Source organism: Diabrotica virgifera, chromosome 4 (assembly GCF_917563875.1).
Source record: "Diabrotica virgifera virgifera chromosome 4, PGI_DIABVI_V3a".
NCBI classification, from domain to species: domain Eukaryota; kingdom Metazoa; phylum Arthropoda; class Insecta; order Coleoptera; family Chrysomelidae; genus Diabrotica; species Diabrotica virgifera.
This window is the reverse complement of record NC_065446.1, coordinates 247,768,004-247,792,917: the sequence shown is the minus strand read 5'-3', so window position 1 is coordinate 247,792,917 and position 24,914 is coordinate 247,768,004. Positions and strand designations below refer to the sequence as shown.

At 32.5% G+C, this 24,914-nt stretch overlaps 3 protein-coding genes and 1 pseudogene across 4 annotated transcripts; 3 read left to right on the top strand and 1 right to left on the bottom strand.

Annotated features, from left to right (window-relative positions):
- The first annotated feature begins 123 nt into the window (after positions 1 to 123).
- On the top strand, positions 124 to 856 carry LOC126884121 (iron-sulfur cluster assembly scaffold protein IscU-like). The gene is made up of 2 exons (XM_050649952.1): positions 124 to 237; positions 289 to 856. Exon 2 carries the CDS (start codon positions 307 to 309, stop codon positions 760 to 762), a length of 456 nt encoding a protein of 151 aa, XP_050505909.1. The 5' UTR covers positions 124 to 237; positions 289 to 306; the 3' UTR covers positions 763 to 856.
- Positions 857 to 928: 72 nt separating this feature from the next.
- On the top strand, positions 929 to 1,450 carry LOC126883839 (iron-sulfur cluster assembly scaffold protein IscU-like; annotated as a pseudogene).
- A 102-nt stretch (positions 1,451 to 1,552) lies between these two features.
- Positions 1,553 to 2,001, top strand: LOC114334210 (iron-sulfur cluster assembly enzyme ISCU, mitochondrial-like). The gene has a single exon (XM_028284247.2). It carries the CDS (start codon positions 1,679 to 1,681, stop codon positions 1,949 to 1,951), a length of 273 nt encoding a protein of 90 aa, XP_028140048.1. The 5' UTR covers positions 1,553 to 1,678; the 3' UTR covers positions 1,952 to 2,001.
- Positions 2,002 to 4,392: 2,391 nt separating this feature from the next.
- LOC114334175 (vacuolar protein sorting-associated protein 33A) lies at positions 4,393 to 23,199 on the bottom strand. Of its 2 annotated transcripts, none has more exons than XM_028284213.2 (9): positions 22,837 to 23,199; positions 21,085 to 21,292; positions 19,799 to 20,076; positions 19,572 to 19,744; positions 19,293 to 19,496; positions 12,937 to 13,113; positions 12,312 to 12,567; positions 4,802 to 4,902; positions 4,393 to 4,748 (listed from the first exon to the last, which is right to left on the bottom strand). In XM_028284213.2, exons 1-9 carry the CDS (start codon positions 23,111 to 23,113, stop codon positions 4,635 to 4,637), a joined length of 1,788 nt encoding a protein of 595 aa, XP_028140014.1. In that variant the 5' UTR covers positions 23,114 to 23,199; the 3' UTR covers positions 4,393 to 4,634. The 2 variants fall into 2 exon arrangements, with proteins under 2 accessions (XP_028140014.1, XP_028140020.1); XM_028284219.2 differs by having other exon boundaries at positions 19,799 to 20,067.
- Positions 23,200 to 24,914: the final 1,715 nt, after the last annotated feature.

The following is a 24,914-nucleotide window of genomic DNA, read 5'->3' as shown; positions in this document are numbered from 1 at the left end:
TATTTTCACTATGTTTAATTTTTAGTTTAATTCTAACATCTTCACTATGTTTTTTAGTTTAGTGCAAATGTGAAATGTGAATTGCATATCTTGTGGTCGTGTTCTTGACATTGTAATTCCATGGTTAAATAAAAAAAGAAGAAGAAATGGACTTTTGACTTTGACAAACTTTCATTTCGCATTGTTTGTATGGTGATTATGTGCATATAAATTTTTTTGAAGTTCATTGGATTTAAGGTAAAATATAAAATGATTTGTTATAATTCGCATTAATCTGTTACTTTTTAGACTTTATTTACACGAAACATGGCTCTCAAAGTTACGTCAACTCTTCTACGCAGCATGAGCGTACCTGCAAGGCTTTCTGTTGCCTGTTACCACAAAAACGTTATAGAACATTACGAGAACCCCAGAAATGTTGGATCTTTGGACAAGAACGATAAAAACGTTGGAACCGGCTTAGTTGGAGCACCCGCTTGTGGTGACGTAATGAAACTGCAGATTAAAGTTGACGACAATGGCAAAATCGTTGAAGCGAAATTCAAAACATTTGGTTGTGGTTCTGCTATAGCTAGCAGTTCATATACAACAGAATGGGTGAAAGGCAAAACTGTAGACCAGGCGCTTAAATTAAGAAATACTGACATCGCAAAGGAGCTGTCCTTGCCTCCAGTGAAGTTACATTGTTCTATGTTGGCAGAAGATGCCATTAAGGCTGCTTTATCAGACTACAAGATTAAAAATCAGAAGAAGGAAGCTTAAGGGGACAGAACTGGAAACAATGTGATAAGTTGGTACTAGTTATATTATTATGTAAATAGTTTTAAATGAAATAAATACTCTCAACAATAAAAAATGTGTGGTTTTTAATTATGTTTCCCTTTTTATTTAATCAAAAAATGGCTCTCAAAGTTACGTCTACTCTTCTATGCAGTAGATATTAGCATATCTGGAAGACTTTCTGTTGTATGTTACCAAAAGCGTTATAGAACATTACGAGACCCCCAAAAATGTTGGATCTTGGATAAGAACGATAAAAATGTTGGAACCGGCTTAGTTGGAGCACCCGCTTGTGGTGACGTAATGAAACTGCAGATTAAAGTTGATGACAATGGCTAAATCATTGAAGCGAAATTCAAAACATTTGGTTGTGGTTCTGCTATAGCTAGCAGTTCGTATACAACAGAATGGGTGAAAGGCAAAACTGTAGACCAGGCGCTTAAATTGAAAAATACTGACATCGCAAAGGAGCTGTCCTTGCCTCCAGTGAAGTTACATTGTTCTATGTTGGCAGAAGATGCCATTAAAGCTGCTTTATCAGACTACAAGATTAAAAATCAGAAGACAGAAGCTCAAGGGGACAGAACTGGAAACAATGTGATAAGTTGGTACTAGTTATATTATTATGAAAATAGTTTTAAATGAAATAAATACTCTCAACGATAAAAAATGTGTGGTTTTTAATTATGTTTCCCTTTTTATTTAATCAAAAAATGGCTCTCAAAGTTACGTCAACTCTTCTATGCAGTAGATATTAGCATATCTGGAGACTTTCTGTTGTATGTTACCAAAAAACGTTATATAACATTACGAGAACCCCAGAAATGTTGGATCTTTGGATAAGAACGATAAAAACGTTGGAACCGGCTTAGTTGGAGCACCCGCTTGTGGTGATGTAATGAAACTGCAGATTAAAGTTGACGACAATGGCAAAATCATTGAAGAGAAACTCAAAACATTTGGTTGTGGTTCTGCTATAGCTAGCAGTTCGTATACAACAGAATGGGTGAAAGGCAAAACTGTAGACCAGGCGCTCAAATTGAAAAGTACTGACATCGCAAAGGAACTATCCTTGCCTCCAGTGAAGTTACATTGTTCTATGTTGGCAGAAGATGCCATTAAAGCTGCTTTATCAGACTACAAAATTAAAAACCAAAAGAAGGAAGCTTAAATGGACAGTACTGGAACAATGTGATAAGTTGGTACTAGTTATATTATTATGTAAGTTTTAAATGAAATAAATACTCTCAACGATAAAAAATTTGTGGTTTTTAATTATATTTATGCCTTTCCCTATTACACAGAATGGAATAACCTTCTGTAGTTAAGCACTTTAGAGAGGTCATGGTATTATTTTTTGTTATAAAACATGCCACCAATGAAGCATGAAGATAATAATATAAATAAACATTTTTATCTCCAAGTGGTTGTAAAGTTTTTGTGTGTGTGTGTTCACAAAGAGGGGATGGCATTAGATAAACTTTTTGCCACAGATATTTGAAAGTTGAAGATGTCATATTAAGTAAAGTTTTTGTAAATACTTGAAAAAGTATTTACATCCTACTTGATAAGGGATTTAAAATATTATTGTTCTTTTCAAGAGTAGGAACATAATTTTTATTTAAAATAAATCTCTGTATCTCTAGAAAAATGTTTATGTCAAATTAATATAACAATAGAAATGTGACCAAGCTTTGAAAATATCAGATAGGGAAAGATGTGTAAAATAACTGCTTCATTGATGGATCTAGAACTGCCCATGGTACCTGGACTCAGGAGTCTTTCAGCAAACATCCAATTACGCTTTTACTTTAAGGTGCTATGACAAAATGTTAAAATTTATATAGTTTTTAGGTACAGTTACCGTCGCTATTTCAAAACCAATCTTCAACTTACGAGGTATGTACGTGTACTGTAAACTTTCTTTTTTAATAGTATCCAGTCAAAATTTCCAAAGGAAGCAGTGAATTTTTTATAACTACTTAAAGGAATCCATGTCATAACTTATTACTTAGTAACCTGCTCTAAAAATTGGTTTTTTGTAATAATCTTTTAACTTAGGTATAAAATAACTACCAATTATGAATAAGTTGTCGTCTGAAGACAAAAATTACAAATATAATCTAAATACAATACTAGTAAGTGATAAAATATTCCCACATGAAACGTTTTGTATCTATTAGCATTGTATAACTAGCTGTGTAGTTAAACAATGGCATTGTTACAATGTTATTAGTGAGAATTTACCTTACCAGGTAAAGAATTAAAAACCCTCATCTGTAAATACAATAAAAGTACGATTGACACTTGGCAACAACGCCGTCGTTAATAGAATTTAAATTTCGTCGTTACTAAAGTATTAAGGCCGCGTCTCACCATCAAATAATTTGAGCAAACTCCGGAAGTACGTCAAAGTGACGTCACAATTGCAGTTTTTTTGAAATTCTAAAAATCTGTGCTCTCACTATCAGTCTAGTTTGATCAAATTTTTTGTATTGAGTTGTCTAACTTGTTTGTACTTTATTTAAAATTAAAATTTTTCATTATTATCCACAATGAACACTCAGGATGTGACGTCACTAACTGTCACTTTCAGTTTGCTCAAATTATTTGATGGTGGGACGCGGCCTTGAGAATCTATGTGCGTGTTGCCATCTACTCAACGAATTGTTAAACGTTAGTTCCTTTGGCTGTCACCTATTTTAACTGCGGCATGCTAATACCCCCTTAAGTCTTTGCTTTGGTGGCCTGCATTGATGAAATCGTATGTGGAGACCCAAAACCAAATATAATCAATATTTACACCTATAGCCAAGCAGCTATTATGGCAGTATCAAAACTGGGGAGGAACTGCAAAGATCTTACAACCTGGCAAAAGATAATAAGGTATCTTTGATATTACCGTGTCATGAAGCAGTGCATGAGAATGTGGGCAAAACAAGACTTGAGAGAAACCTTTCTGTGAGATCACAAAAAATAGAGGTTTAGAAGTGGCTGATAAGGAATCATCAAAAGAAATGGAAGATAATTGTTCATAAAACTTTCAGGAGTATTTTTCATTTCTAGATTGTTTTTAACTCCTGTTACTATAATGTTATTTCTCTTTCTCAACATACTCTACTCTGGATTCTTCTTGGGCTAGGATTTTTTAGTCTATTTTAATTCCATTCTGAGAGCATAGTGTTTCTTTTTCAAAGCATACACTTCCTCCCTAAATTCTCTATGTTTTTGTGGCGTTATTATTATTTTTTTGGATTGCTGAAACAGGGATTGTGATTCTCTTTTGTTTCTCTTACTTTCGATTTCGTTATCTTCAACAGATGTTGAGTACTTTGATTGAATTGCATATTATATTGGCTATGAGCACGCATACTTGGTTGTATAGTAGCTTCCAACCCCTTTCAGTCGATGTCGAAATTTTACCACCATAGCACAAAGTTAATGACTAACTTTACTAATCAATTGGGGGTGAGTTCAGTTAATAGAGTCGATAATTTGGTAGCTACATTTTACCATCCTAGGTGAGTATTTTCAACGGTCGACTTTACACACTATCTGTTCCACCAATCCTATTTTCAGGTACAATTAAGGACAAAATAAATTATTTAGTGCTCCAAATTATGTATTTATTTGATTTGTATATTAATAAGATAACGTATCACAGTACAAAATAGATAGAAATATAACATAACTAAAAATATCGATTATGGCATAAATACCACATATACAAAGAAAATAAAATCTTTAATGGCATCTTGTCTTTGAGACCAACCAAGAACATTAATAAAGCTTTTATTTCTCAATTTAGCTGGTATTTTTCGCATAAAAGATTAAAAGAGCGTAGGAATGTAATATTAGTTTTCAATAATGGAATTCAAAAATGTCGTCCCATTAATCAACTTGGTAGTACCTATTACAAATTCAACATTTGAATCTTCTTGCGTGGATAAAAATCTCAGAGCAGATATCTGAAACGAAGAAAGTAGTAATTTTTGTTAAAGTAATGCACAATGTTAGTTACCTCTGCAAATGTACATCCACCAATAAAGAATACAAGAACTGTTTGTGGTGAATCTGAATTTATTATAGTGTTAACTGATCTGGTTTCATCTAAAGTTGGACCTGAAATTTAAAAAAATGTCTTAAATACATGGATCACATAAAATTTCAAAACACAAGTAGATTTAACAATAAAACATTGAAAACTTTTCTTTTCACTATTTCCACAAAATATATTAAAAATCACTGTCACTACAGCTGTTTCGGCGAGTGCCTTTCTCAAGTGATTGATTTTTATTATGTGTCTACACTTTTGAAGTCTCTAACTGAATAGGTTGCAGTGGCGGCTTTTGGGGGTAGGCAGGATAGGCCGGGCCTACCCAATAATTTTAAGAGCTTTAAAATAGAAAAAGACATATTCAAAAATTATGTTAAAGCATGTAAATAATTTGAAATGTGCTAAAGCACTCAATACATTAGCGTCCGTTAAGACAACTTTGTTATTACCAAATTCACAGAAAGCATCGAATCGTATTCAGGCATAATAAATATCATTAGTAGGCCCGCTCGGAGCTGGCCGACTCCGCTCACATAAGATCTCCGTACAAAAAGCGTTCGAAATGAAGCAGCTTGCCGGACAACGATTTTTATATTGTCGTGTTATGCCTGGTGTATAGGCCCGATTCAAACTGGCCTTCGCTCACTTCACACTTCGCCGGGCCTCGTTGCCGATAACAGAATTATCGAATTGTAACTGACAAATTTGCACAAAGCAAAGAGAGAAGAATAAACCTGCTCTATAAATAATAAAATATGTAAACTATTTGTATATTTTAGTTCAAAATTTGATTTAGTTTTAAAAATATAATTAAATGTAAATCTGTTACAGTTACCTTCTAAGTATTTTTATAGTGTGGGAAATAGAGGTTGAACCTCGCAAAATGGACACAAGTCCGGTTTTATTTTATTTCTCGTATATCAAGGGGAGCTTATTATGAGACTAACTTTTTCTTAAAAAATTTCGCCGCGGAACCCCCATTTCATCCCTTTAAAGGGGGTAATTTGTGGTTTTTGTGAAACATAGCCATTCCTGTACGTTTTGCAAAAAATTTATTTACTAGTAAAATGAAGAGGACTATATTTCCTACCATTTATTTCCTTTACAGCATATGTCTATCACCCACCGTTTAGCGGGGGTGGCGCCCCAATGTTGACAAATTTTTAAAAAAGATGTTTTAAAAAAATATTTTTTCCTAACTGTAATGAAAATTAAGAAGAAACTCTAGGGAAATTAATCACAAGTAAGTGGCTAATTTTTTGGTATAGGTTTCATTTAAGGGGAATTGCCCATTTTTTAATTACGGGGTGTTACATTTTAAAAAATCCCTTTTTATACCATCTGAACCGCCTATACTATGTAGAGTAAAAAAACTTTCAGCGATTATCCATGTACTAGTGTTAGTTACAAATTTCTATAATGCACCCCCATTTTTTTTCCGGAAACATCCCAAAAAAGGAGAATTAATAAAGAGAGTGATTTTCTTGGAATCCTTCGCACACCATGCTCTTTATTAAAATGCTTCATATATCATTTTGTGCACGTTCTTATTAACCATGCATGGACAACAAAAGCGATTTCTTAATGCAACCCCTGTAGCAAAAAAAAATAAATAAAGAAGGGGTGGAAAAAAATTTTTTTTTGCTTTTTGACCCAAATGGTCATATGCTCCATCAATAGGGTTTTTCATAAATATATATGATTATTGCAACATCCCTGCTGAAACTTATACAGAATTAAAGACCACTATTTTCTCAACAAATAAGGTCCTATGTATTTTTTTCGTATAAGCAACCGTTACGGCACAGTGGCGCCGCAAACCTCAAAAATGCTTTGGCGGGCTCCAGTTTTTGTTTTTTTTTTTCGTCACCTATTTCGACTTATGCATATTTTATTTTCTTTGTACCCTAAAACCACAGTGGTGGCCCAAAAGCAATTTTTTATTATTTTCTTTATTGATTCTCCTTTTTTTGGGGTGGTTCCGGGGAAAATATGAGGGCGCATTATACAAATTTGTTAATAACACTAGTACATGGATAATCGCTGAAAGTTTTTTTTACTCTAGCATAGGCGGTTCAAATGGTATAAAAAGGGGTTTTTAAAATGTAACACCCTGTAATTATAAAATTTGCAATTGACTTAAATGAAACCTATATCAAAAAATCAGCCACTTATTTGTGATTAATTGCCGCACGGTTTCTTCTTAATTTTCATTACAGTTAGGGAAAATATTTTTTAAAACATCCTTTTTAAAAATTTATCAACGTTGGGGCGCCACTCCCGCTAAACGGTGGGTGATAGACATATGCTGTCTGGAAATAAATAGTAGGAAATATAGTCCTCTTCATTTTACTATTAAGTAAATTTTTTGTAAAACGTACAGGAAGGGCTACGTTTCCCAAAAACCACAAATTACCCCCTTTAAAGGGATGAAAAGGGGGGTTCCGGGTCGAAATTGTTTAAGAAAAAGTTAGTTTCATAACGAGTACCCCTTTATATACCAGAAAAAAAAAATAAAACCGGACTGGTCTCCATTTTGCGAGGTTCAACCTGTTTCCTACACTATTATACATAAAAATAAATTTATATTTGCATATTATGTATTATTATACATAGCTATATGTAATTTGCTGGCTTGGCCTACCCAAAATTTTACCCCACCAGCCGCCACTGATAGGTTGAGGAGTGGGGAGCCGTTTGTCTTAAATTGGCCATTCAGAATTATATCTGTATTCATTAATTTATTAATTTTCATAGATTCTATTAAGGATAGCTTAAGGCCTTTATTTTTAATACGGAGTATTTTATACTGTTCATTAAAAGAATGATTATGATCTAAAGGTACAGTGTGTATGTAGTATTAGTTTTTCTATTATTGAAAACCCTTTTGTGTTCTGATATGCGTTTATCAAAGGTTCTGTTAGTTTGACCGATGTAACTTTTTGGACAGTCATCACATCTCAGTTTGTATACACCACTCTGTAATTGCTTTGTCTTTTGGCTCTTATTGTTCTTAATATATTTGCCTAAGCTGTTGTTAGTTCTGAAAGCTGGTGTTATTCCTTTCTTTCTTATGTGTTTAACTATTTTTGTTGATATAATTTTAGGGCTTTCTTATGTAGTTTTTGGTTTAAAATTGAGTTAATAGTTTGTCCGTTGTACCCATTGTTTACTGCTATTTGTTTAATGATGTTCAATTCAATCTTCAATCTGGAACTTATTTTTTACATGGGCATTTCTGTCAATCTATGTAACATGCTCTGGTAGGCTGCTAATTTATGTTTAGGCCTATCAAAGAACAATCTGACCCCCAAAAAAATAAAGGAAGGAAGAAAATTTGGGAATAGGTAGTTAATTGTCTATTATTATATAAGAAAAAGTTTACAATTCTACGTCCCCTCTACATTCCCCAAAATAAGACCGGAATTGGATAAAATGACTAATTCTAAACAACTTTTCTTCTATAGAGTTTTTTCGCTAAGTCAATACTTTTCGAGGTATTTGCGAGTAAATATGTTCATGTTTAACAAAATAAAACATGTTTTTGGATGGTTTTTCGGAGATAACTCAAAAAGTAAGCATTTTAGCGAAAAAAAAAATATTCTTAGCAAAAATATAGCCCATAAAAAATTGAAAAAAATGGTGTATACATGAGGTCTGTAGACCCAGTAGAAGCAGAGTTTCAGCTAATGAAAAGTAGGTTCTTCTTCGTAAAATTCCAAATCGAATATTTCAATGTGAAATAACCCAAAAGGGCACTTTTAGGGGAAAATTCATTTTAACTTTTTTAAAGTGTTTAAAAAAAGTAAAAGTAAGTGAATTACGCTCAAAATATTGTTGGTCCCTTTTATTTTTTGGTAAAAAAATCGCGAAAATCACCCCCTAATTAGCATCACATATAAATTTTAACATTACCACTTCAGAAGTTACTTTATCTATGTTAGTGCGGTAGATTCGTGCAAATATAAGAATTGCACATTTAATGATACAAGCATATAATTTGGTCCACATATACTGCATATATAAAGGTTCAAATTTAGATATGAGGCCATCTCAGATTTTGCCTTTTACAAAAATGGCGGTCACTCAAAATGGGTGACTATTCATATGTGACTAATAGCACGATATCTTTTGAACGAAAAGTCCGATTTCAACCAAATTTGGTACATAGGTTCTTTTTGTGATTTACAAGATCATTGTCGTGAACTGGAAGAATGGGTTTACCAGAAGTTGTGTTTTTCCTGGTTTTTATGTAAAACTATTTTATCTTATGTAAATAATTTATTTTCAATTCTTTCACCCTGTATATATTCATTTTTTAAAATGGTAATAAATATTATAAGAATTATTGTGCATTTAATGGTAGAAGCATATAATTTGGACCACATACATACTAAACATACAAAAGTTCAAATTTAGATATGAGGCCATCTCAGATTTGGCTTTTTACAAAAATGGCGAGCATTAAAAATGGCGGCTATACATATGTGACTAATAGCACTATTACTTTTGAACAAAAAGTCAGATTTCATTCAACCAAATTTTGCATTAAGGTTCTTTTTTGGATGAATAAGATCGAAGTCTTGAACCGGAAGAATCGGTTTAACAGAAGTTGTGTTTTTACTGTTTTTTATATAAAAATATGTTGTTTTTTTTCAATTCTTTCACCGTGTATATATTAATTTTTCAAAAAGTTAATACCGCCATTGAAAATCGTGTAAAAATATTGTTTAGGAAAGATTTTGAACTTTTTAATTATGTTAATTACCATTTAATAAATGCATAACGTATCTTCACATGTACCTATGTGCGGCAGATTCATTTTGAATGCCCGCCATTTTTGTAAAAGACAAAATCTGAGATGGCCTCATATCTAAATTTGAATCTTTGTATGTGTAGTGTGTGTGTGGTCCAAATTATATGCTTTTACCATTAAATGCACAATAATTCTTATATTATTTGTACGAATCTGCCGCACATAGGTTCATAGGTACATGTGAAGATACGTTATGCATTTATTAATTGGTAATTAACATAACTAAAGAGTTATGCACAATAATTCTTATATTATTTGTACGAATCTACCGCACATAGGTTCATAGGTACATGTGAAGATACGTTATGCATTTATTAATTGGTAATTAACATAACTAAAGAGTTATGCACAATAATTCTTATATTATTTGTACGAATCTGCCGCACATAGGTTCATAGGTACATGTGAAGATACGTTATGCATTTATTAATTGGTAATTAACATAACTAAAGAGTTCAAAATATTTCCTAAAAAATATTTTACGCTCTTTACAACGCCGGTATTAACTTTTTGAAAAATTAATATATACAGGGTGAAAGAATCGGTAAAAAAACAACATGTTTTAGATAAAAATGAGGAAAAGCACAACTTCTGGTAAATCGATTCTTCCGGTTCAAGACCTTGGTCTTACATATCAAAAAAATAAACTATATACCAAAGTTGGTTGAAATCGGACTTTTCGTTCAAAAGTTATCTTGCTATTAGTCACATATGTACAGTCGCCATTTTGAATGCCCGCTTTTTTTGTAAAAGGCAAAATCTGAGATGGCCTCATATCTAAATTTGAACCTTTGGATGTGTAGTATATGTGGTCCAAATTATATGCTTCTACCATTAAATGCACAATAATTCTTATAATATTTACAGGAATCTGCCACACCTAGATTCATGTGAAGATACGTTATGCATTTATTAAATGCTAATTAACATAACTAAACAGTTCAAAATATTTTCTACAAAATATTTTTACGCTCTTTTCAATTGCGGTATTACCTTATTGAAAAATTAATATATACAGAGGGAAAAAATTGCAAAAAAAACATATTTTTACATAAACCACCAGTAAAACACAATTTCTGGTAAACTGATTCTTCTGATTCACCACATCTATGTTGTAAATCAAAAAACGAACCTATATACAAAATTTGGTTGGAATCGGACTTTTCGATCAAAAGTTGTGGTACTATTAAACACATATTTATATCCGCCATTTTGAATGCCCGCCATTTTTGTAAAAGGCAAAATCTGATATGGCCTCATATCTAAATTTGAACCTTTATATGTGTAGTATATGTGAACAAAAGTATATGCTTGTATCATTAAATGTGCAATTGTTTCACATATCGGCCACACTATGTATTATTTATATGATCTGTAAGTTTCATCGGTTCAAAGTGCTTCGTTTTGAAAAAGCTGTAGTCAAAATGGCTTGAACGAGTAACTAATCACGAGTTTAGGCAAATTTTGAACAGCCATAGCATAATCAATTTTTGTCTAACAAGAAAACAAACAATCAAAAATATTCAGAAAAGCAAAACATACATTTTATTACTCTTTGAGATTTTTGGTATTCCTAATTGTTTTTAAGTTAATTCCATAAAAAATTACGATTTTTTTCAAAATTAAAAAAAAATTATATTAAACTCATTTTTTTCAAAACTGAGCACTTTGAACCAATGAAACTTATAGATAATATAAACAATACATAAGTAAAGTAACTAGTAAAGCGGTAACGATTAATTTTATTTTAGAAGCTAATTAATGGGTGATTTTTGCCATTTCTTTACCAAAAAATAAAAGAGACCAACAATATTTTGAGCGTAACTCACTTACTTTTAATGGTAGAAGTTTTTTTAAAAAACAAAAATAAACCTTTTTTAAACACTTTAAAAAAGTTGTAATGAATTTTCCCCGAAAAGTGCTCTGTTTTTTGGTTATTTAACATTGAAATATTCGATTTGGATTTGACGAAGAAGAACCTACATTTCATTAGCTGCAACTCTGCTTCTATTGGGTCTGCAGACCTCACGCATACACCATTTTTTTTCAATTTTTTATAAGCTATATCTTTACTAAGAATACTTTTTCGCTAAAATACTTAATTTTTGAGTTATCTCCGAAAAATCGTCCAAAAACATTTTTTTTTTTTTTTTGGTTAAAAATGAACACATTCACTTGCAAATAACTCGAAAAGTATTGACTTGGTAAAAAAACTATAGAACAAAAGTTACTTAGAATTAGTCATTTTATCCAATTCCGGACTTATTTTGAACGTATATTTTTTCACCCCCGAGAAAAAATTTTTCACCCAGTATTTTCCAATTTTTGTAAAATGGAGGGGATGTAGAATTGTAAACTTTTTCTTATATACCTAATAATAGAGAATTTCAACTAGCTATTCCCAAATTTTCATCCTTCCTTTATTTTTTTGGAGGTTTTCGTAAAATTTTGCGTTCCCTGATCGGGCTAGTTGTGTAGGATGGGATGATAAATTGTGTATGGTTGCGTCAGTATGGGTAGGTTTATGAAATACGGAGAACTAATGTTTGTTTTGTAGTCTGGTCATTTTTAAATCTAGAAAATTGATGGACTGGTTCTGTTCTGTTTTAACAGGTTGCATGTTTTACAAAAAAATCAACGATTAAAAAAGTTTCCTACCTGGTAGTAAGCCTAACACATCCTGCAATTGTTTAGTTCCTCCAGTTCTGGTTACATGTTCCACTAATCTGATACTCATCGGTGCGTATATACTATGAACGTAACTAATGTCTGTAGGATTAATTTCGGAAGTGTTTTCCATGGTTAAACTTAATGCTTTTCTCAGAACTGTGTATTGTCTAGTACTAGATTGAAGTTTCAATAGTCCAACTTTTTCCAATTTCGATATTGCCAGAAGGGCCTCCAGGCCGTAAACCTAAAACAGTGAAGATATTTAAAAGTTGCTCTGTTTTTAATGATTGAGAAAATAGTTTCATACTAAAAATTATGTTTCATATGAGATAAGTTATTCGATTCTACCAAAATGCCATGGTCCCGCATCCTCAGTTAGGAGTAAAACTAATTGAAATAAATAATCATTTCGTTGTAAAACGAAACAAGAGCCGTCTTATATTTCAGTTCGTTCAGAGAGCGCCATAAGGACTTTAACCGGTTTCGAACCTTGTTAGGTTCTCATGAATGATTATTTATAAAAGCATGAAATTAATTTATCTTAGAATTTGTAAATGTTAGATTCCTCGTGGACTCCCTCGAGTTCCTATAAAATCATGAAAAATGAACTTGCCTGTACTAGATCCCTTTTATAGCTTTCCAAAATTTTGGGCTTTAATCCAGAACTTGCGATACATTGTAAACACATTAACCTTAACACTTTCACCATTGGTTTGCTCTGAGCGATCATTTCTTCAATGTAAGCACTGGGTTTGTCTACTTCTATGCAGTTTAAAAACTCCTGTTCAGCCTAAAAATTAAAAAATAAATTTATTAAACAGATTAAAATAAATAATGAAAAATGAAAATTCTTGGATTTATTAACGAAAAGTCTTGGATTTAAAATATTGTTTATTATATTTTTATTTCAATTATTCTAATTGTTTAAAAGGTAGTAAACTTTGCATCTGGGGCTTTTCGTTGTTTTCCTCGTAATACGAGAGATGTCGCTGAATTGCGTCTCAGAGGTGGGTTCATTGCATTGCGATGGTTTGCCTTAAATTGGCAGAATTGTTTGTATTTTCTTCAGAGTTGGGACTTCTGAGCTTCACCGATGAGGCATAAGGATGCTGAAATAGCTATATGGAGATGGTGGTCCAACTCTGAATCAAATATAAACAAAACCTGCCTTGATCTTTTTTATCTTTTTCATTTTTACTCAGTTTGAGTATTTAGAAACTGTCTTTCGGTCCTTTTCCTTGACGAAGGGAAGGTAAATGCGTGGCCTAAGCGTCCTCTATTTGCTTTCTCCTACTTTCGTCGTCTCTTGTGATTATATAATTGTAAAATCCGGAGATATGGAATGCAGCCAGAAAGCAGTTTATTAACGAAAAGTCTTGGATTTAAAATATTGTTTATTATATTTTTATTTCAATTATTCTAATTGTTTAAAAGGTAGTAAACTTTGCATCTGGGGCTTTTCGTTGTTTTCCTCGTAATACGAGAGATGTCGCTGAATTGCGTCTCAGAGGTGGGTTCATTGCATTGCGATGGTTTGCCTTAAATTGGCAGAATTGTTTGTATTTCCTTCAGAGTTGAGACTTCTGAGCTTCACCGATGAGGCATAAGGATGCTGAAATAGCTATATGGAGATGGTGGTCCAACTCTGAATCAAATATAAACAAAATCTGCCTTGATCTTTTTTATCTTTTTCATTTTTACTCAGTTTGAGTATTTAGAAACTGTCTTTCGGTCCTTTTCCTTGACGAAGGGAAGGTAAATGCGTGGCCTAAGCGTCCTCTATTTGCTTTCTCCTACTTTCGTCGTCTCTTGTGATTATACAGTGCTAGTCAAAAGTCCGTACCCCCCCTCGTATCTTTTGAACGGTTATACCTATAATAGTGAAATTTGGAGGGAGAAAATAAACGGACGTAAGCTTCTTAACTAGTTATGACAGGTGACGTCATAGTGACAGATGACGTTACAGAGCCACTGTGACCGATAATTTTAAATGGGACCTTAGGGCAAGTGATACCTCGTATGAAAGGTATTTAAAATACCTATTCAGTCATACTAATTTTGTTTGAGTTTAAGCAAATTTTGATGAATAAATGAAATAAATATAAAATTGTAGTTCCGCATTTAATTAATAAAAATTCAAAATTCCGCCTATGATTACTTGTCAAACAGGTTGACGTTGACGTAAAAACTACTAGAGAATTAAAAAACGTCAACTTTTTTGACAAAAAATCCATAGGCGGACATTTGAATTTTTATTAATTAAATTCGAAACTACAATATTATATTTATTTAATTTATTCACCAAAATCAAAATCAACTTAAACCCAAAAAAATTAGTATGACTGAATAGGTATTTTAAATACCTTTCAAACGAGGTATCACTTGCTATAAGGTCCCATTTAAAATTATCGGTCACAGTGGCTCTGTAACGTCATCTGTCACTATTACGTCACCTGTCATAACTAGTTAAGAAGCTTACGTCCGTTTATTTCCTTACTCCAAATTTCACCATTATAGGTATAACCGTTCAAAAGATACGAGGGGGGGTACGGACTTTTGACTAGCACTGTATATTGTAAAATCCGGAGATATGGGATGCAGCCAGAAAGCAGTTTATTAACGAAAAGTCTTGGATTTAAAATATTGTTTATTATATTTTTATTTCAATTATTCTAATTGTTTAAAAGGTAGTAAACTTTGCATCTGGGGCTTTTCGTTGTTTTCCTCGTAATACGAGAGATGTCGCTGAATTGCGTCTCAGAGGTGGGTTCATTGCATTGCGATGGTTTGCCTTAAATTGGCAGAATTGTTTGTATTTCCTTCAGAGTTGAGACTTCTGAGCTTCACCGATGAGGCATAAGGATGCTGAAATAGCTATATGGAGATGGTGGTCCAACTCTGAATCAAATATAAACAAAACCTGTCTTGATCTTTTTATCTTTTTTAAAATAAATAAATTTCAAGTCATATTATCACCCACGCTGACGGAATGTGTTCAAATTCTAGCATATGCTGACGAGATGGGCATTATAACAAGAACCAGGGCGACAAACATGAAAATCCTAACCGAGCTAGTAGCAGCAGCAGAATGAATGGGATTACATATAAATCAAAATAAAACCAAATTCATGGCAGCTAACACAAGCACAAGAGCTGGAAATGTTGATGCAGATCTAATGGTCAATGAACAAAATTTCGAAGGGGTCAAAGAGTTCATATATCTAGGGACATTGTTAACTCCAATAATAACACATCAGGGGAAATAAAAAGGCGAATCATAATTGCAAAGAAATATTATCATAGTCTACCAAAAGTACTTAGCTAACAAACATCTGCCCCAAATAACTTGTATAAGACTATATAGATACTGTGAGTCAACTCTCAACAAAAGGAAACACCAAGTATTTCAAGGTTGGTATTGAAAGCAAATATAGTAAGGAATTAGAGACTGAAGACTTCTGGCGTCCGTTTAAAAATTGTAAGAATTTTGTTTTCCGTAGACCTAATTTGCAAAACTCAGGCAATCATTATAACAACAATGGTAGTTTTGGAAATCGTAGAAATTTTTTCATGAGGAATCGAGGGAGAAACTGGAGACAATAGATCAATGTCATATTATCTACCTCAATGCTCAAAGCTTGATTGCGCACAAAGATGAAATAACTGCTCAAATACTTAGTAAACAACCATATATCCTAGCTCTATCAGAAACAAGAACTACTGTTGATATGGATGCTGATGAGATCAATGTACCTAGCTATTCCTGTGTTCGATGTGATGCCCCTAACCGCTATACAGGAGGAGTGATAATGTTTATAAGAAATGATACAATTTATGAAAATGGATGTATTTATTCTGAAGATAGTAATTGTTGGTGTGCTTTTATACATGTGAAAATTAATAGCATAAGTTTGTCGATCGGTTGTCTATATAGGTCACCTAATGGTAGTTTAGCAGCTTTCTTAAGTAAGTTGGAGGATATTATTGAAGAAAATATGACCATAAATAAAAAATGTATATTGGTAGGAGATTTTAACATAAATTATTTTAATAAAGATGAATTTTACTGTAAAAAACTAATAACTCTTATACAATCACTGGGGGTAGAGCAGGTGATCAAGGAAAGTACAAGAATTTGTGAGAATTCGAGTACTCTTATTGATCTTGTCCTTACAAACACTAATAAGTTAGAATATAAAGTATTTTATACACCAAAGATCACTGATCACTTAATTATAGGTATTAGTATAATAAAAAAATTTTAACTAGGTGTTTAAGTGATCAGGCATTTTATGAATTAAATATTGAGCTTATAAACTGTGATTGGAATTACGACTAATGATTTATATGATAAATGTAAAGCTGTGATAGAAAATAAGTATCCTATAAGACAAATAACCTGTAAGAATGAAAATGTTCCTTGGTATGATAATGTTAGGGCAAAGGCATTTGAGCGTGATAGGGCATATAAAAATTATGTAAACTATAGTAATGGTGGTAATAGTATAAATTTATGGAACGAATATAAGATGAAGAGAAATGTAGTTGTAAATTTGCTAAGGCAAAAAAAAGTTAAATATTATGAAAGTATGATTGATAACAATAAAAATGATTCAAAGGAAATGTGGAAACGCTTAAAGAAATTCATAAAAAATAAAGACCAATATATAAATTATAAACAAATTAACTTTGGAATGGATGAAAGTAGAGTGAATGCAAAGAATGAAAGGGAGGCTGCATGTTTGTTTAATACTTATTTTACAAAGAGTATTGAGGAGATAGTATCTAGCTTTACCAACTCTCATGAATGGTCTAATAATAGTTTACCTGCAGTTGAATGCTACATGAGTGAATTTCAGCCCTTACCAATATGTGAACTAAAACAAATAATATTTTCTTTAAAAACCTGCAAAAATTTAGATAATGTACTCAATTCACAATTTTTAAAGAAAACTTTTGAGACAACTGGCTATGCTGTTCTTAATTTTGTTAATTCTTCATTAAAGAGTGGAAGCTTTCCTAAAAACTTAAAAATTAGCTCCATTACACCTGTCCCAAAAACTCAAATTAAATCAGAAGTATCTACATATCGACCAATCAATACACTGCCTTGTATAGAAAAGGTACTTGAAAAAGCCGTTTACAACCAAATAATTGAATACTTTAATAAATATAATCTTTTTCTCGGCAATCAGTCTGGGTTTCGAAAGGGTCACTCATGCGAAACAGCAATACAACTTACCATCTCAAAGTGGAAACTAATTAATTATTGATAACAATAAATACGTAGTAGCTGTATTCTTAGACTTTAGAAGAGCTTTTGAAACTATAGACATAGATTTCTTAATTAAAAAATTGAGGTACTATGGTTTTAAACAAAATGTTATAAAATGGTTTAACGAATATCTCAAAAAAAGAACTCATTATGTGCAGTTAGGCCAAAGTAAATCAACAGAACTACCTAATTGTTTTGGTGTACCACAAGGCAGTGTACTTGGAGCATTATTATTTATTATTTTCATCAATGATGTAAATTATGTTGAGGGTCTGGAATTTATTAGTCTTTTTGCAGATGACACATTAATTGTATGCAGTGGTGATGATGTTGTGGAGGTTGTTAGAAGGATGCAGTGTTTGTTAAAAAGAATTGAGATATTTTTGGATGCTAACAAGTTAAAACTTAATGTGAGTAAAACAAAGTCAATGATAGTCTCTAGTCGATATAAATTAAATAATATAAGTATGGAAAATTTGAAACTAAAAGTTAATAATGAATGCATCAAATGGGTCAATGAAATTAAATATCTTGGATTTATACTGGATAACACACTCTCTCTGAAACCTCATTTTCAATATATTTGCAAGAAAATATCTAAAAAATTATTTTTCTTTAATAGAATTAGCAAAGATCTATCATTATTTTCAAGGATCACTGTATTTAGAAGTATACTTCAGCCCCATTTTGACTACTGTTCAAGTGTTTTATATTTAGGTGATAAAGGATCAATTCAATCATTGCAAATTTTGTATAACAGAGGTATGAGAACAATTCTTCGATGCAATCGCTACATACCAATTGAGATGATGTACTCTACTTTAGGTTGGTTTTCAGTTCAACAAAGGCTTTACTACCTTACTATGGTTTTCATTTTAAATTAAAAAAAGGAATGCTGCCTGCATATTTTAATGAATATGTTACATTGAGGGGGATGTTACTACGAGAAATATTGAAGATTTTGATATTCAAAAAACTAATAAACATAGCACAATGACATCCCTGTTTTACAAATGTATGAATGAATTTAAGCATCTTCCCCCAGTGTTAAGAATGCAGTGACAGTTCAAATTTTAAAAAAAATTACTGAAGACATTTATTTTACCTGGATAAAAAATAATTTTTAATAAGTCTGTATGTGTTGTATATTGCATTTATTGTATATTGTATGTTACATTTAATTAAGCAATTTCATATTTAAATATTGTTAGTAGGATTTCTATTTCAATAAAGAATTTCAAATATAGATGTATAAAACAGATATTCGGAGCTATCTGTGAGAAAGGAATTTATGGAGTATACATAACTTTGAACTGCAGAATATCTACACTACAGGCATTTTAGTGAAAAATATGTTACCACTATAATCAAGCGAAACCATCTGCAGTGGGTAAGACATGTAGCCTAAACCCCGGAATTGAACATGATAAAAAATATTCTAACAGTTCATCCGGTGGAAATGAAAAGACAGGACAGACCCAAACTGAAGTGGATAGGATGCTGAGAAGATCGATGTTGGCAACTGGAAAATCCAAGCAAGGAATAGAGCAGAATGTCCCAGAAAGCTTGAAAAGATACAGCACTAAAGGGCTCTACCATGATACTGATGATGATTATTACCAATGCTACCAATGTTGAAACAATGCATAAAAATCATAAAAACCTCTTAACTACTTTCTATATTATCTACAAACCTGTAACGTATCCAAAAAATCATACCCATCCGTGATTTCCTTAATACATTCCGCAATTGCTGTATGTGTTGCCAGTTGCTTTTTCTTTGCCAAAATTTGAGGAAGTCTTTGAACATAAAGCTTCATCTCCTGGACAGACTTTTCCTGTGTATTTTCCATCTGGGCACTAATTGCTTTAGCCTCTTTTGAGAGATAACCGCCTACCTGTAAGTATCATCATAATTTATTTATTTATTTGCCGTATCAAAAAACATCAGTGATAGGGTATATTATACTTACAGCATTGAAATTCTTGTCCCGGATGTCAGCAAAAATTTTGTCAGTTGAATCTAGAATCAGTTGCTTCTTATCTTCTGATAACGATTCTGTAGTTCTTTCTTCAGTGCTTAAAAAATTATCGATTGGGAAATAGGCAGTTGAATTATTTATACCGAAAATTTCATCAATCAATCCTTAAAATAAAAATAGTTCTGTAAATCATCAACATCAGAAAATGATAACTTTACCTTCATAAGTTAACTGTGTAGCTAAAGGTGTGATCAAATCTACAGACCTATCGATTAATATGATTTGATCAATACATGACTGTTGATTATTTTTCATATCTTCACTGTTATTCTTTTCTCTTTGCAATCTAACCACAAGATCCCAAACTTGCTTAGCTGCATTTCCTTTGCCCCAAACTTTAGGAATAGTTCCATACATTTTTTGAAGGTATATTATAGCTTGTGCTGTTTGGTATAAATACGTAGGGTCGTTTTCAATTGTGTACTCCCTAAAAATACTAATCAAGGTCAAGAAAATAACAAAAAATTAAATATTAAGTATTCAATATAGAGTCTACTCCAAGATTAGTAGTGACGCAGACAGTAAATGTGAAACTCTAAAAATATACGAGGTTTAATATACCACAAGTATCGACTTTTTCAGGTTCTTTTCATTCGTTTAATGGAAGAACGGAAGATACTGTACAAGAGGCGTCCTGAACAGAGAGCTTAAACAAGCGGCTACAGAAATAGATGTAATAATACACAATAACAAAACGAAGTGTGTAGGTACATGGAAATAATCACACAGCCACAAATCTTACGGCCACTTGTTATAGAAAACAACATCATCGAAGCAGTTAACGAATTTGTATACCTGGAAGCACTCGTTACCACTGAAAATAATACTACTGCAGAATTTGCATGGCCAACAGGTGCTATTTTAGGCTAAATTTCCTTCTTAAATCCTCAATTATATCGAGAAATACAAAACTAAAACTCTACAAAACAATAATACGCTCAGTCCTAACATATGGTTAGTAATATAATATGGTTCTTGGAGAGATAGTGTGACAAACAAATGGAGGCACAGACACAATAACGAATTGAACAGGATTCTCTTTGGACAGGAAAATCTAGTGAGATATGTAAAAACCTATAGATTAAGATGGGCGGACATGTGACACACAGTAAAAACAATTACCTTATAAACAATGTGCTTTGGAAAAGACTAGACGGGAGAAGGTTTGCAGGAAAGCTTAGAGAAAGGTGGAAATATGCAGTCCGAGATAATCTGGAGGAAATGGTAGTGAGACAATGGGAGACAGTGGCACATGAATGACAAACATGGAAGATAATAGTACCTACATGTGGGAAAGACTCACGAAGAGTTGGAAAACTATTGATGATGATATCACCATATTTATGTCTATGGTAGGTCACATAGTAATTGAAATATTGAAAAAATAAAAAAAAAGATTTAACAATTTTTTAAAATGATAAATTTACTAAATAAATAAATTTACCTAAAAACCTCAGATATTTCCATTGATACTAAGTCAGATTCAAATGGAAAAAGCTGGCATTTGAATTCATCAATTAACATTACGCTTCCATAGACTCCTTTATGTTTCAATCTTTCCATGCACAATAAGCTTTTCTTTGGTACAAAAAACAAATGGTATTGCTTCTTACTGCCACTTTTCGTTTTACTGTCAGCATGTACATTTTGTGCTAAAAAATATCAAATTTGTATAATTACTGTTATATCGTAAAATTAAAATCAAATCCATAGTCTGTTTTATATATACTATTTGTTTTACAACTGAATTAACAAATTGTATAATGACAAAACCATAATCTGACCTATAATGAGCTATGGATGTGAAACTTTGGCACTGACTCAAAATTCTGTAAAACACATGGACATTTTAGAAAGGAAGGTACTGAGACTAATACTAGGCAGTATAAATGAGAACAACCCTCAGATTTGACTTGAATTTAAGTTGACGACTACTTAAGCCTTTAATGGTCACATGCTGTTATCCATAACCACATGCTTATGGATAACAGTAAATTAGACCATTCAGGAAATTTTCAGGTGACTACTTATGTAGCCACAAAGAGTTAAAGGATATCACTCACTTCACTAGTTACCAGGCTACTAGTTACTAGAAATAAAAATAATTACAATCTGAGACATTCATTCACAAGATGGTATTATAAAACAAAAACAGAAAAAATAAGAGTTCATTCTCTGCCATCTCAGTCAATAGGACTGAGAAAGTAGCTTTCCCAAAGGCCTGCTCGGACTTCATTATCCGTGGAAATCAATATACCACTTGGCCTGAACGTAAATAACCATAAAAACACTCTGGCAGTTAACTAGTTAATGTGATTGGGTGGGCTTGATTGATGATCTCATATTTTTACAGCAGAGACAAGGTGTTACACTGTCACTATCATTTCTTGATCTCAATTTAACACCTTGGCTGCGTTTAGAGATATTTATAAACTTACATTGAGTGCGTTACGAGGCATAATCACGGGTCTAGGACGTTTCATCGCCGCCGTTTTGATGCCGCCAGTTCGATCCCGATGCCGGCCGATTCATCGCCAGTCAATTAATCGCTATCTGATATATTTCCGAATTTTCGACAGTTACAATTATTAGTTATTTTTAGTATTAATTAGGAATTCTAGGAAATACGAGATATGACAGCGATGAAATGGACTGGCGATGAACCGGCGGCGATGAATCGGCGGCCTCGAAACGTCCCATTCCGTATGTCCTGTATACCTATCCCCCACTTGCCACCATGGATTAAGACACAGTTGACGCAGCCAACTGTTAATGTAATATGAGGTCTATTTATCTCATAACGCAGCCAAGGTGTTAAATGAGCCACCACTATGCTTTGGAGGGCATATTAAACTGTCTGTCGTGACTATGTAAGTAGTTGTCAAACAAGAAAAACCTGAGTCAAAAGGTTACAGGAATGAAAGATATGCAATAGCATTAACTATTAACAAAAAATATACCTCAAAAGTAGAGTAGCCACAAAGATCATGGAAAGAACCATGCTAGGCTTAATGGTAAGATAAAAATAGAAATAAGCAATAAGAGATACACAGGCTAAATAATGGGAAAAATTGTATCCATAGAGGCACAGGGAAGCTATATGTTTAGCATGTGTGAATGTGTTTAATTAGGCTTCAATCTTACATCAATCTAATCAAAAATCAGTTGCAAGTAATACAAAATCTATTCTATTTACCAATGTAGTCCATCAGATACAATTTGGGCCTTGAGATGAAGATAATATGATCGACATCAGTTTCAGGTAAAGGCATATTTCGAAGTGGGAACATCTTAGGAGCCTGGTGCTCCTTGAGGATTGCATATTTGGCTACAAGTCCAACTGGTCCAGCTAAGCTGTTATCCCAAACAATGACTTTCTTACCAGGACATTGTTCTAAAAGGTTTATCAGGTTTGCCCTAGCTGCTGCTTGAATTAAGGATATATCTACTTTTCCACTTTGCATGTGAGCCATATTTCACTTTAGCCTTTAACTTAACTATAACTGATCAAAAGAGGTGGATTTAAATGTTTATATTTTATTCTGTCACTGTCAAGTTGTAGAATGACAATGACAATGACAGATTGACAGATTGGAAAACAAACCCTAACCTCAAATCACAAGTGGTCTTGTATAAATCGGTTTTCATACACATCACTGTTGGTGAAATAAGAGTTGCCTACTCTTACGACCTTATTGGTTTAAAAATATTTTATTGACCAGTGGTATATTATTAATTTAAAGAGATGTCTTTATTAATTTTTCAATTTTCGGATTCATATTAACATTATTCATACAATAGGTTGTAAAACAGCTAGGCACAAGTACATATTATATTTAATATACGATAATCAGTGGCGTAACAAACTCCGTCGGGGCCCCCCGCAGAATTGGAAATGGGGCCCCCTTTAAAAAGTTGCTAAATGCGACTTATATAACAAAAACATATATGTGCTATAGCCCAATAAATGAATGTGAAATTCGGCGATACCGTGTAATTTTCAGTGTCACCACCGATGTAATCAAGTCAATACTTTTCGAGTTATTTGCGAGTGAAAATGTTTATTATTCTACAAAAAAAACACGTTCTCAGGCGGTTTTTCGCAAATAACTCAAAAAGTAAGTATTTGACCGAAAAAATATTCTTAGCAAAAATGTAGCTTATGAAAAAATGAAAAAAATTAGGTCTATCAACCCAGTAAGCAAAGTTGTAGCTTATGAAAAATTGTTCTTATTCGTCAAATTCCAAATCAAAAAATAACCAAAAAATGAGGCACTTTTCGGGGAAAACTAATTAAAATTATTTTAAAGCTGTATTTTTATTTTTTTATAAAAGTTTCTAGCATAAAAACTAAGCTTGTTACGCTTTTTTGAAATATGTATTTAAAAAAAAGTTTTAAGGAGTTTTCCCCGAAAAGTGCTTTATTTTTCGGTTATTTCACGTTGAAATATTCGATTTGGAATTTTTCATGGGCTACAACTTTGCTGTTACTATGTCGATTCACTTCATAAATACTAAACAACATTTTTGTTTGTTTTTTTTTTATGAGCTACATTTTTGCTAAAATTATTTTTTCGATAATATTTAGGTAATCCGATAAAATACTTATTCTTTGAATGATTTGTGAAAAACCGCCTGAAGACATCTTTTTTTGTTGAAAATAAATAATTTCACTCGCAAATAATCTCAAAAGCATTTACTTGAATAAAGAAACTCTATAGAACAAAAGTTATTTATATTTAATCAATTTATCCATCTCCAGACTTGACATATTATTTTAACCGTACATTTAAACCCCGAGAAGGGGTGACTTTCACCCCCCCTCCCCCCCAAGTAAAAGAAATCAACGGCACAAGTCCAACTTTGAAGTGGTGGATAAGTATTGAAGTGGAGGATAAGTAGGACTAGGACCTAAATCCAAATTGTCAAGCAAATTCGTCGTGACGCCACGGGCGTAGCCAGGGGGATTTTGGGGGTTCAAACCCTCCCCGAAAAGTTAAGATATTAACATATTTCAAATTTTTATTATGAATATAAAGGTTATTTTATGTATTTTAGTCGTTTTACTTTTTTGAACCCCCTCCGAAACTAAATTACACTCCAAAACGGTCATTTACTGGGCTATTAGTGTAATCATGCACGTTTATGACAACTTACAATTATTATTTCATCTTTAGAATAAAATAGGACAAAAATTTTATAAATGATTACATTATTACATAGTATTATTCTATGCGATGAACAACTTTCTTCGTGCACTACTAGCAGCAAATA

Coding starts and splice junctions, on each gene's coding strand:
- LOC114334210 (XM_028284247.2), top strand. CDS start 1,679: ATGAAACTGCAGATTAAAGTTGACGACAATGGCAAAATCATTGAAGAG.
- LOC126884121 (XM_050649952.1), top strand. CDS start 307: ATGGCTCTCAAAGTTACGTCAACTCTTCTACGCAGCATGAGCGTACCT.
- LOC114334175 (XM_028284213.2), bottom strand. CDS start 23,113: ATGGCTCACATGCAAAGTGGAAAAGTAGATATATCCTTAATTCAAGCA. Junction 19,497..19,571: donor GGGACAAGAATTTCAATGCT/GTAAGTATAATA, acceptor TGATACTTACAG/GTAGGCGGTTATCTCTCAAA. Junction 4,903..12,311: donor TGTGTTAGGCTTACTACCAG/GTAGGAAACTTT, acceptor TTTAAATTTCAG/GTCCAACTTTAGATGAAACC.